General features: G+C 39.6%; 2 protein-coding genes across 2 annotated transcripts in view; one reads left to right on the forward strand and one right to left on the reverse strand.

Moving 5' to 3' along the window:
* Positions 1–3,618: 3,618 nt before the first annotated feature.
* Positions 3,619–13,518, reverse strand: SPCS3 (signal peptidase complex subunit 3). The gene is made up of 5 exons (XM_030449554.1): positions 13,179–13,518; positions 9,398–9,471; positions 6,232–6,308; positions 4,616–4,731; positions 3,619–4,160 (listed from the first exon to the last, which is right to left on the reverse strand). Exons 1-5 carry the CDS (start codon positions 13,319–13,321, stop codon positions 4,028–4,030), a joined length of 543 nt encoding a protein of 180 aa, XP_030305414.1. The 5' UTR covers positions 13,322–13,518; the 3' UTR covers positions 3,619–4,027.
* Positions 12,900–13,530, forward strand: part of ASB5 (ankyrin repeat and SOCS box containing 5) — a 40,086-nt gene continuing 39,455 nt past the window's right edge. The window contains exon 1 of the mRNA XM_030449549.1: positions 12,900–13,253. The gene's annotated coding sequence lies outside the window, so the exon portion shown is untranslated. The remainder of the gene's footprint in view (positions 13,254–13,530) is intronic.

Consider the following 13,530-nt stretch of genomic DNA (forward strand, 5'->3'; position numbering starts at 1 on the left):
TACTAATTAAGAACAATTACTAGTGGATAAGTTAAGTATACAACTTGCATAAAAGGAATTACAACCATTGCACAATATTAAGGGGGAAAAAAACCCCACCTTAAGCAATGGAATATTGCTTATTTTCCTCTGTGCCTCGTTGCTTCAGAAAATTGCAGGCAAGTGGTGGAGGGTGCCATAAGAAGATTGACCAGCAGTTTGGCTTGTTCAAGCTAAATTTTGGATAGTTTCTGCTTAATAAAAATATGCCTGATTTAACTAAAATATAAGCATTTACACTTGTGCTTAGAACAGGACTCTTCCTTTTAAGAAGTTTGTCTCTTTGCTTGCTTGTTTCTTTGCATGAAATGGTTCAGATGTTCTAAGAATGGTTTTAAACTGTTTCTAGTGGATATTTTCTTTCAAAATAAAGAAGCCAAATACACCAGAACATTCCTTAAATACCAAAGACCTACAAGTTGTCATTTTCTATGTATTTTCTGACACTAATTTCAAGTAAGATCATACCCAACTTTTTAATCTAAAGAGGTTTCCTTTTACAGAACTCTTTTTTCAAAGCCTCTCTTTGAATATTTTTCAGAAACATTTTCACCACTTGTAATCAAAAATAATGCAGTAACTCTACTTGAGTCTGGCTGTTAAGCAATAAAACTAGCTTTATTCTTACTGCCCTATTTTCAACTTACAGTGCTGATCCATAAATAAGAGTGTACACACAGGGGAGTAGAGATTTAAATACAGACTTTTAAAGGTTATTTTATTTTCTTGCAAAGGGCTTTCCATGTTGTGCTCTATTCTCAACAGTAAATGGAAACTAGAGCCACTTTTAAGAGTCTGCAGTCCTCAGACCAGAACTCCCGTCTCAATAAATAGCTATCTGAAATGCATCAGAAGTGTCTCCAGTTTAAATTTCCTTCAAAAGATTTCAAGCCTTTTCCCATTAGGTAAATAATTTGCTAGAGAATGTTTTTTTTTGTACACATCACTACATAATTCTATGATTCTATTAGCCAGGTGGGGGTAGGGCTCTTTTGCCAAATGACTTTCAACAAGACAAGAGGGCTTGGTCTTAAGTTGTGTCAGGGGAAGTTTAGATTAGATATTAGAAAGAATTTCTTTACGGAGTGATCCGGCATTGGAATGGGCTGCCCACTGAAGTGGTGGATTCTCCGTCCCTGGAGATATTTAAAAAGAGACTGGATGTGGCACTCAGTGCCATGGTCTGGCAACCGCAACGGTGGTTCAAGGGTTGGACTCGATGATCTCTGAGGTCCCTTCCAACCCAGCCAATTCTATGATTCTATGATTCTATGATAAGGTATTTAGTTAGTAACATTTCTGAAAAAACAATCAGCTCTCAGCCATACTTTTTGTAAGTTTACCAGAAGAGATAAGAGGAAGTAAATGCCATTTGTTTCCATAGAAGACCATTCTTTTAATAAACAGTCTGAGAACTGTTACAACAAAATACAGTAGTTGTTTTACTTTTTAAAAGGCTTTAAAGATACTGCTGAAGGAAATTGCCTCCTACCTCTCTGAACTGAGAAAAGTGCAGAGAATCCCATCCTGGTTGGTGTCTGAGAAGCAAAGAGCAAGCTATTTTAGTCTCATTTCAGGGCTTATCTATGCTGGCCTTTCCCCAAAGATAAAGCATAAAGCAGATTTCTCTTCTCCAAGAACCCGAACAAACTCTGTGATTATTTCTTCTTCATCCCTAAGGGGCTTACCTCAACTATAGTTGCTCTTCACTTGGAAGGGCTAGAAAAGCTTCAAGCATTATATCTGAACCTACAAGCATTATGTCTGAATCCACAATTGTAGTGCCATAAAATTTTGCTACATTTTGCTGGGAGGAATATACCATTTTGGAGGAAAGAATGTAGATTCATCTCCAGAGTTTTTTTGATAGAGGATCCTTAACTTTGCAGTTAAAACATATTTTTCATGGGCAGCCTTTCTATTCATTGGAGGAGTACCAGTAAAGGAGTGAAGGGAAGCATTTGAATGCCAAGCCACAAGTAAATTTCAGTAAACACTTTAGGAATATAATTTATGCATAAACCAACCACTTCCTTGCCAGTTAAAAACACTCTACAACTTTGTCCAAATATCTCTAAATTTTTTTCTATTTTCTTTCTGTACAACAGTATTAGATTATCAGATATGCTCTGATATCAGAGCATAGAAAATAGCATGTATTTCAGGTGCTGATTATGCTAACCTGTGGAAAACTGCACAAGTTCAGCAAACTGAGAATCATGTAAATATGATGGATGCAAACGAAAAATTATCAGCAAAGATAATCTGTAGTATTCACACTTGAAAACAAAATTTTACTTGTAAGAACACAAAGTACTTCTTGGAGGTTTTTTCAACACCTCTTTGACTGATACACCAACACAGAATGCACTGAAGTTGCTCAGGCATAATTCACAAATATAGAAGATATCTTTGTAAAAGCAAGTTGGCTTCCTCAAAATCCAGTTCCTAGGTAATCTCACCCTAAAGACAGAGACTCTGCTCCAACCTTCTATGTATCTTCTTTCAAAAGGTTTATCACATTGCAATTCCCATCATTTTCCCTCATAGTTTCTGATTTGCAATATTAAAAATCTCGTAGTTCTAATTTCAGTGTTTGGTTATCTTGCAAGTCCACAGCAAACTGAGAACATTAGACATTTGCCAATAAATTAACTTCTATCACACTTTGTTTGAATATCCATGTTCATACTAAGAATTATGTCAGGGAGTTGATGCTGGCCAGTGCTCCTCCTCCCGGATACATGATGGAAGAAGCAACTACTGGACCATTATAAACCATCATAATTACAGAGAGGTGATCCAGATACCCTGATGCTTCTTTCTGTTCTCCCAAGCATCTGTGGAGGTAGCTCAGTGAAGCCTCTCTGAAGACAGAGAGACAGATGTGTAGCCACAGAGAGCCCACTTTTTCAGCAGAGTTGGTGGCTGGAACTGCTAGGCACTGCTTGCTAACTTCCCTGACTGATGCAAATCAGGAAGACTTGCAGGTAGGCTCCTATCCATGTGCAAGCTGGTAACTCTGTTTAAATTTCTCCTGTTCCCATGGGAAATTCTCTATTTCCTAACCATTCCACCAAACTGTTCTGAAGAACATCTGTCCCATTCCTTGTAAGGGAAGGGCACCTCTATTATTAGTTGTCCCAGCCCCATATGGAACAAGCGTGGTTATTCCTCCTGCTTCCCAGTAAAAATCAAGTGGTTGCTTTGTAGACAGCTTTTCTTTACCTAGAGCTTTTACTTTTCTTACTCATGCTTAATACACTGAAAAGATTTTTTTATTCTTTCAGTTAGCTGCAATGTAAGCAGTTATTAAAATGTTTTATAATACAGAACTGCACGTGAGCTACGTCAGCGGCACTCAAACCAAGATCTGCAGGCTGACAGACAATGAACTATCAGTTTTCAAAGTAGCTGTAGTTACCTTACTGTAACATGCTAAGCATTCATTTAACATAATGCTGCAGAACAGAATAGCCATTTCCTTTCAGGCACTCATAGGAAGCAACTCCAAAAGGTGTATTTGAGTTCTATACAGATTAACTGTCACAGTACCTCAAAAAAGCAGTCAGATTGTCCTCTGGTTTAAAAATGTTTATTTAAAAGAAAAGATCTGTACCCAGATGGCCAAAGGAAAAAAAAAAATTTCCTCAATTTTCCCACCAAAACCATTATTCTGAAATTTACTTCTTCCTTTAATTTTTCCTTTAAGTTTCAGCCTTAAAGTATTTTCTAAAAAAAACCAAAACCAAACAAAAAACAAAAAAGACCAAACAAAACCAAAACAAAAAACAAACAAAACAAAACACAAAATAACCAAACAAAACCAAAACCCTGAACTTTCATTTCCTTCTCCTATGTTGTTAGACCTGAGGAAATTAGGTACCTTTCACTGAAGGGTTGTATGGGATGAAAGAAGAAACCATGGTAAATTTTATTCACAATATACAAGTATAAAAATATCTTGCTTAGGATTCAGTATTATAATTTAATAACTTTTTGTTGTTTCATAGGTATCTGGGAAAGGTACAGACACATGTCCTGATCCTGTTACAAGAGGTAGAATACCAGCATTTGGTACAACATTCCATGAGAGGGTCAAAGTGACGTTCCTGTTTCCCCTGCAAAAGCAACAAAGACAGCACTCAAAGTTAACCATTGTAATTAATAACATTAAACAAATTATCATACAAATTGTTTTCCTGATCCACAAACAATGATATTTTTAATTTTATGTAGTTACTTCATTAAGTACTACCTATTTTTCAGATAAATATTTATTTACTCTTGCCTAACTCCTTTAGAGTTGAGTATATGACAGAACCAATTCTACTCAGACAAGAATACTGGAAGCAGAAACCTAGAAGCCAATTACTCGTATTAGCAGTACATCTTCTCATCTACATAAGAAAACGATCCCTTTTATCACAAGTTCTTCTAACATTCAAACTACAAAGATTCAGCAGACTGACAGAGTATCACAGGTACCACAGCAATAAAACCACATATCAAATGCAAAGTACAAAAGTAAATCAAGACACCATGACTAAAAACAACAGGAAAAGAATGTACTTACTTGAGACCATTTCCATCATCAAAGAAAAAGTACTTTGACTTCATGTCTTTTAAGAACAGCCTTGGGTTATCTCCCCTCAACATGATCTTGTCCCAAAGAACAACCTGGTTTAGAGCCTAAAAACACAATTGTAATTAAGTCAGCAAGGTACCTTGCAAGATCATATTCATTCTGTGGAATAATTTCACAGCATTATTTATCTGAAAACCCTAAAGTTGAAGTAAAAACTTGTAATCCATAACTAATTTTAAAAATATTTTATGGGGGGCACGGTGATAGGGGGTGGCGAGTTTGGGACTGGTACTACTACACAGTAGTGTGGCAGAAGTGTGGCATAGAATAAATGGAAACAACAAAGAACAGTGCAATAAGCATGAGAAAGCTATTTTAAAAAGTCATGAGCTTTCAAAGACTTAGAATAAAGTATTACAAGTTTTCCTTTTGAATTGCAAAGGTAAGTTGCTTTTAAAGCAGTATTTAGATTTTAATTCAAATAAAGGACATAAGATGAGCTATTCTGACACTGCCTAGGTATATGACTTTTTTTCCAATTCTAATGGAAAAAATCACTACTTAAATGGCAGGAGTAAACACGAGAATTGTAGGAAAAAAAAACCTATCAAAAGGCAAATCCTAACTTGTAAAATATTTAATACTTATTGTTCTTTTATGTAGTTAAGTGACATTCTTGTTTAGTATCTTACAGAAAAATTTAGAAAAAATATTTCTCAATATTTTATGAGAACTGGTGATTTATGTGAAAAATCACCCAAACATCTGAAAGACCAAAAAAGAAAATTGAGTCCTAGACCCTAATAAAGAACTCTAACCACTACTGTAGTACAAACACAATATCCACCAGCATGTATAAAATAACTAAGGTACTTGATAAAAAACCAACCAAAACCAGCAGGGAAATAGATATGAGCAGCAAGTTAAATAAAAAACCCAAGCCTTCACTATATCTTGCAATGTGCTCACATTCAGCACATTGCTGAAGTTGGAAATCGGTGATACCACTGCAACACAGAGCTTCATTAAAATAATTTTCCACAGAAACTATATGGAACAAACAGCCTGTCACATCAGTGAAAAAAGCCTTCAGCTTTTTTCCAGTGAAATCCCAGTAGCAACCAATTTACAGGATACAGCAAGGGCATTTATTTTGAGAAGCCTGACAAGATAGCAAATATATTAGGGGTCTACTGTAACTGGCAGCAATACTGGCAAACACTTCAGTGAACTTCAGACCCATCACAGCTGGCCAGACCAAAGGCCACTGTATCTTGTTGGCTAACAGCAGCTAACAATAGAACATTAGGGAATAATAAAATAGAGCACCTAAGCAAAACCACTTACAGTCCACTACTGTAAGTGAACACGGCACATTCTACTTTTCTCCCACTCTGCTGGGCACATACCAAGTTGGGATTCATGAGGGTAAAATTCCTACCCTGGTAATTGTTCAGAAAATAACAACTGTGAAGGGACTGTAAAAACAGTTCAAGATAGTAGGAAATGCTGGTGCCTTAACTCTTCCCAGCAGAACTTCAGAACGTTAAAAATAGCTGAATTACAAAATGGGTAATTGCTTCAACTTTCTTTTTGATACTTACATTGTTTTTCGTTGAATATTCTGCAGACAAATATAGAAACAATTGTTTAACATTCCAGTCAAATATACTCTGCAGATGTATGCGAGTTAAGAAAAATACTATCTTGTACTTACATAACCTTGTTTTATTTATAAAATAAAAATTTTAAAATAAACATTTTTTTACATGTTACCTTTCAACATACTGATTTATAAATCAGAGCACCACCAGTTTTAACATATATTTTAATCATATTAAAGCAACAGGGTTTTGGTTTGTTTGGTACTCTTTATGAAACCTAAACAGCTATTTCCTCCAATAATTTAAGAGGTCTGTATTTGACACTCTAAGCTAATATATATATAATCTGCTGCTAGACAATCTATTATAAAACCTTAAACATGAGAGAATTCTTCAGTAAATATCTTCAAAGTAATAATTAATACAATCAAATAACACTGGTATCCATCTATGAATTGAGATACAATAGCATATAACAATAAATAAACACAAAAATAGTGGAGTGTATAAGGTTTAAAGAGCCTGTAATACCCACAGTATTACAGATGTAGCAGATAGAAGTATTTCATATTGAAAGGGACACCAGGAATTAGCAAATTTAATTACCTACTTACAACAGAGAAAAATCACCTTACTAGGCTGGAAACAAAACTCTTCTCAAATTTTCAATCAACAGTAAAGAACTGATGGCTGCCACCTGAGACTGCCAGTACAATAAAGCTGGTATTCTAAATCCTTGTCTGTTTATTTAGCAATAAATTGCACTGTGTGTGAGTGTTAAGGAAAAGACCTTTTAACTCACAGAAGAGATTATCTGTAACCTTATAAGCCCTCTTTTTTTATTCTATATGCCACTATTTCAAAAAATAAATTAGATAGAGTCCCCAACCAGCCTCAAAATCCAACTTGCTCCACACATCCCAGGAGTGAATCATGCTTTTAGAGTGCTAATTCAAAAGACAAGTAAGGAAATAATTAAATTATCAACCTGCCGTTAATGCAAGAATAGCTAGAGCTATTCTACTTGGTTTTTAATCATCTAACTCAAACCAAACGGGATTCTGAAGATCTCCTTTGTAGGATTTTAGCACACTCATTAAAATTAGCCCCAAACTGATTAAGCTAAAACATTTGTGAAAATTGCCTCCCCATCTTTCTTTTCTGAAGTTTTATTTTCTAACTTATTTTTTCTTAGGACTAACAACTTGTTTTCATTAAGAAAGCCCATGTAAAATTATCTCTTTACTAATTTTGTCCAAGAAAACCTACCAGAAAGTTGATTTCACAACCCTACACACTCTAATGTTTATTTATGCAAGACACACAAGATTAAATCAGAGGATTTTTTTATAAAAAAAATTTTAAGACTACTGCTACTATTACTTCATTTAAACATGGACTCTTTATGTCTATATATGTCAGGTTAACCTTTGTATAAAAACATTTCTTTTAAAAGTCCTGTTCTGCCTTGCTCTGCCTCCCTGTATATGCAGTGCATACAATTAAACAATCTCTTTTAGAATTCTAGTGTCTGGTTTAACATGTATAAGCATTTCAGAGGTAAAACTGATTCAAGAGTTCACCTCTCCTACTTCCAGACGATAAAAAACCTTTTATTCCTTTGCAACACGTACCTGTAAAATCTGATTAACTTTTTTATCAAGTCTTCACAAGCATTCAACATTTGTATTTTGTTTGGTTTGCTTACACAATGTAGTATTCTCCAAAACAGGGAAAACTGAGTTAATCAGTGTCTTGCTTAAATCAATAACAAACTGTCAGAGTCCCAGGAACTGATAGCAGGAGGGCTTTTAGACTCTGAGAGGGGCACACACAAAGGGGTCAACACCCCTCCCCTTTCCTGCCCATGCTCTATAAAATCAGGCAGACCTGAAGCTCCACTCTCACCCACTCCTCACTTCACTGCTGTTCCCTTGTGCTCCTTCACCATCAGCTCTCCACCTGCTCTCCAGTACCATATCCATGGGGTGCTGGGAAGAGCTGTGGAGCCCTCTCCTGAGTCAGCCCTCAGGCCAGCACCAAGATCGGGCTGGATGTATATTTGTATACAGTAGCATTTTTGTTCTTTATCCCTTATGTTACTGCCTTTTCCCTGTCCCAGTAAATATGTTTCCATTTTTTTTTTTTTAATTTCTAACTTTAAGTCTCTCATCTTTATTCCCCTTTTATCTTCCCTTTGGGAGAAGCAGTAATAGAGAATAATTCTTGTCCTCTGATTCACCCAAACTGCTAAGACATGACACAGATAAGGAGAAATCACAGGAATCTCACTCAGCTGCAAAGCAAAGCTTAATGCAATCACTTAAAGCATGCTGCCTCCTATTTGGTACAGAAAAACACCATAATTTCTTTATAGAAAGATCCTAAACCCTCAAAATTATTCCCTTCTGTCAGAAAACCTATCCCAAACTAAAAATTTTAAAAAAACCAACAACCTTCACAAAAAAATTCCCAATAAAAGCCACACTTGTATGAAGAAGAGAAATTAAAAAGTTGAAAGAAAGGTAACAGCAATGAGATAGAGGCCTAAAACAATGTGGTAAATACTGTAGCACTTCATATGCTTCCCAATGAATTTCATACTATTCAGTTAAAGATCTGACAGTTTAATGTCTATGCAGTTAAAGGATTAAAATGTCTTTTTGTTTTTGAAGGAAGACTGTTACATGTATGCAACTGTTATGTGGCCAGAACTTTGAAATCCTCACAACAAAATGGATTTTAAAGCTGCATCACAGCTTCTAGATTCAGTATGACAGTCAAAATAGTATGTTATATAAACCTGATAATTAATTCACACCTCAAACCACCAATGCAAACTTCACATAACAGAAATACTGTCCAGAATTTAAACTGCACTTCCCATTAGTAAATACAGTGCACCTCCTATATGCACTGATATTTTAACAAGCATTAAAAAAAACACTTGTTCCATGTTATCTCCTAGAGAAAGAACGGCTATTACAAGCTCTAATTTACCACCCTAGCTATGTAAAATACTGCTTTTCATCACTTTAAATTTATATTTTACAACAAATTGCTATTCTCAAGTTTTGAATATTAGAAGATTAGAAGGCAACAAAAATAGATGTCAAGATGTTCTTATTTCAAAACGTTTGCAAACCATTTTTTCCATAAAGGATATCTGCAGTGATGTCAAATGTTACAAATCCCAGATCACTTCTTTCTCTAGGTCCAGTGAAATCTTCTACATTTTTTCTACAACAAAGCAAAACACAAGATTATCCTCTGTCATCATTTCTCTTTCACGCATGACATAAATTATTGTTCTTCCTATTATTATTAACCCATCTCTGTACTTTCTTTTAAATACTTTTGGCTAATCTACAATCAAAATTACAAAAATCAAACCTGCCTTACAGAAATGATAGACACTCAGTTTTGAATGAGAGGCCTTGCCACTGCCACAACCTAAGTTACACAAATAGCTTACAGGCTTTTTCCTGCTAACAAAAATCTGTATGCATCTGTACCTAAACAGCACTACAGTTCTTTTTAGTAAATTAGATGTCAGACAACCCCAAATATATAAAGCTGATTGGAACACCAGCACTATATCCATCTGCTAGCAACCATTTCCAGTATAATTTCTCAACTTCCTATAAAAAAAGCTTCTAATGCTTAGTCTCCTACAAGACACTCCAACCATTCTGATAAAACTAAGTTCATGCTTGTAGTTCACACAACTTAGAAAATTTCTCCCTGGAATGTATTTAAGTAGCAATATGAAAAAATGTTTATTTTCTTCTACATTATGACGAATTCTATCATTTGGAAGACTTATTCACAAATCTATGCTTGGAGGAGTATCTGACACTGCCACCAAATCACATTAGAAAAAGAAATTGGAAATAACAGAGCTGCAGCAGATATTTTCATACATATTGACAATAGCTTATCAATTTCCCCAGCTTACCCTCAACAAAGAGGAATACCGTAAGCAGGTTGGCAATCACTTGTGAATCTTAATTCCTCACAAAACAATGGTTTTATGAATTATCAACTTAGTTACCTTTATTCCAGTTTGAACAGTAGTCTATCAAAAGTATAATTTCATTAAAACTAAGTTTAGCAACCTCAAAGACAAAAAATAAAAGTTTACCACCATAAAATTCTGAAGACAGTAATTAAGAAAAACACCACCAGAACTTCCCAAAATGAGCCTTGCTGCAAGTTTCTGTGTCTTTGCAAAAAGCAACAACTTCTTTAGTAAGTAACCCTTATCGAGCGCATGACTTCACCTTTCAATCCCTGTCAATCTGGTGGAGTAATGGCCTTAAATCTCAGGAGTGTAGAAATTCTCAGGTCAAAAAAACCAACAACTAAGGTGTAATGCTTCTCATCAATATCAGATCTGTGCATCATGGAACGTACTGGCACAGTACTGCAAGCTTCATCCAAATTAGGCATTAGTATGCTACCTCATCTATGTCAAGCTCACAGAAACAACCAAAAATAGGCTTTTCTTCTGGTTTTATGCTGGGTGCCATCCTCAAACTAGAATATTTGAAACTGAAAAAATAATAATCCAGCTGGAACTGTCTGGATATTTGCACTCAAACATCTGTGGTCAATGGTTTGTTGTCCAAGTGGTCATCATTGACCAGTGGTGGTCCCTGCGGTGTCCCAGCAGTCAGTACCGGGACAGCTGCTGTTTTAACATCTTTGGTAGTGACATGGGCAGTGGGACTGAATACACCCTCAGCAGGTTTGCTGATGGCAACAAATGCTGATGATGTGGTGTGGTTAATATGCCAGAAGGAGGGGATGCCATCCAGACAGACACTGACAGGCTTGAGAGGTGGGGCGACACAAACCACATGAAGTTCAATAGGGAAAGGTACAAGGCCCTGCACACGGGTCAGGGCAATCTCAAGCTCCAACACAGGCTGGGCAGAGACTGATTGGTAAGCAGCCCTGAGGGGAAGAACTTAGGGGTTCTACTGGATGAGAAGCTCAACATGAGCTGGCAACATATCCGTGCAGTCCAGAAAGCCTACAGTTTCCTGGGATGCACCAAAAGAAACGAGGCCAGCAGGTCAAGGGTGGTGATTGTTCCCCTCTACTCCCCTCTTGTGAGACCCCACCTGGAGTACTGTGCCCTGATCTGAGGTCCCCAACATATGGAGGGCATGGAGTGCTGGACCAAGCCCAGAGGAGGTCCAGATGAGAAGGCAGGAGAACCTCTCCAGTGAAAAACAACTGAGAGAGTTGGAAAAGGCTCCAAGATCTTACAGCAGCCTTCTAGTACCTGAAGAGGACCTACATGAAAACTGGAGAGGGGCTTTTTACAAAGATGTTTAGTGACAGGACAAAGAGTAATGGACTTAAGCTGAAAGAGGGGATATTCAATGCTGGGACATGTTGCTCAGAGAACCTGTGGATGCCCCCTCGCTGGAAGTGGTCAACGACAGGTTGGATGAGGCCCATGGCAATGAAGGAGGAATTAGATGATCTTTAAGGTCCCTTCCAACCCAGACCATTGGATTAATCGATGACTCTAAAAATATGGGGTTTCTTCTCCTGAGATATTAAACTGACCCAAAAGACAACAGCAGTTCCCACTCTTCATGTGCACTTACCTCTCCTTCCAAATACTGCTACTAGCCATCCACTTCTGCCACTAGGGGTGGTCCAAAGCTCTCTAAGCTGCTTTAGCTTACTAACTTGGCCAAAACGTAACTAAATAAGCTTGTTAGTTGAGGTGAAACATCTCAGTTTCCTGTGAGCCCCATTCACCAGTGCAGCTCTGGTAATGGACTATGTGGCTAGAAGCAGCAAAGATCTCCACTTCTTGGTGGTTGTAGCTCATGCAGCTCATGACACTACAGACCTCCACACCATACACATACCACGTGATGGAAGTTTCCTGTGACCATTTCCTTTTCACCAAAAAAACTTTAAAAAAAATTGTATAAAAGGTTTCTCTGGCACAACTGATCAGCATAATGTGTCTTGTCAGCAACAGGCTTTTGATGTGGTATTACATATTCTATAGCTGGTGAATTTCACAGGAAGATAAACCATCTCAGAGTCAAGTCTACTGCCACATAGCTTGCAAAAAAACTGAAAATACCACAGATTCACGGAGTGGTAGGGGTTGGAAGGGACCTCGGGAGATCATCTCCCATTAAAGCTGGTTCACCAGAAGCAGGATGCACAGGATTGCAAGCAGCTGGGTTTTGAATGTCTGCAGACAAGGACACTCCACAACTTCCCTGGGCAGCCTTTGTCACCCCCACAGTACAGAAGTTTTCCTCATGTTCAGATGGAACGTCCTGTTTTACAGTTTGTGCCCACTGCCCCCGGTCCTGTCCCTGGGCACCAGTGACTAGAGCATTATATGTCACCGGTGGAAATATACAGAATGACAAATGAAAAAGAAAAAAGGTGCTGGGGAACTAAGCTGCATGCCCATTTAGCTCCACTCGCCAGCACCGCTCGTAAGAGAGGAGGTGACCGCAGCTGGGTGCCCAGGAAGCGCCCACCCCGCGCTCAGCCCCAGCCCCGTCCCTCACCCAGCGCCGGCAGCGAGCGCCCCCCCCCCCATCTCCCTGGCGGGGCGCACGCGGCGCAGCGCCGTCGTGGGGCCCCCTCATTGGTCGGGCGGAGCGCGGGCAGGAAGCGGAGCGCTCGGCGGCGCCGGCGGGTGCAGCCCCCTGCACGGCAGCGGCGGCCTCCGCTCGCTTCGGGGCCGTCACGCAGCTCAGCTCTGACGTCCCCCCCCCGTATCGCGCATCGCCGTGGCGCGTTCCGTAGCGGCGCCTCGGCTGGCAGCCGGGGAGCAGCCGCGGAGCAGCCGCGGGTCCCAGGCAAACCCTTCCGCTTTCCCAGCCGGCAGCCGCCGTCCGGCCCGGCCCGGCCCTCTCCTGCACCGCTCCCTTCCCCCTCCCGCCCGCACTCACAGCGTGACGCGGGAGACGGCGATGCTGACGGGCACGCTCCGCTCCTTGAAGGCGGTGGTGATGAAGCAGCCGAAGGTGAGCGCCGCCATCACGCTCAAAGAGAACGCGAAGAGCGAGTTGGCCCGGGACAGCACCGTGTTCATCTCCCCGCTCGGCCCGGCCGCCTCGCCGCGCACGCTCCCGGGCTCCAGCCGCTGCTCGGAGGGAGGGCGGGAGGGGGGAGAGGGGATGGGGGCGGCTCCCGCGGACCCGGCGGCGCTGGGAGGCGGCAGGAAGCGGGCGGCAGCGCCTCGGTTGGGGCCGCGGAGGGAGGAGCGTGGCCCCGCCCCGGCGGGGAGGGCTCGGCGGGCGG

Source organism: Calypte anna, chromosome 4A (genome assembly GCF_003957555.1).
Source record: "Calypte anna isolate BGI_N300 chromosome 4A, bCalAnn1_v1.p, whole genome shotgun sequence".
In the NCBI taxonomy this organism is placed as follows: Eukaryota; Metazoa; Chordata; class Aves; order Apodiformes; family Trochilidae; genus Calypte; species Calypte anna.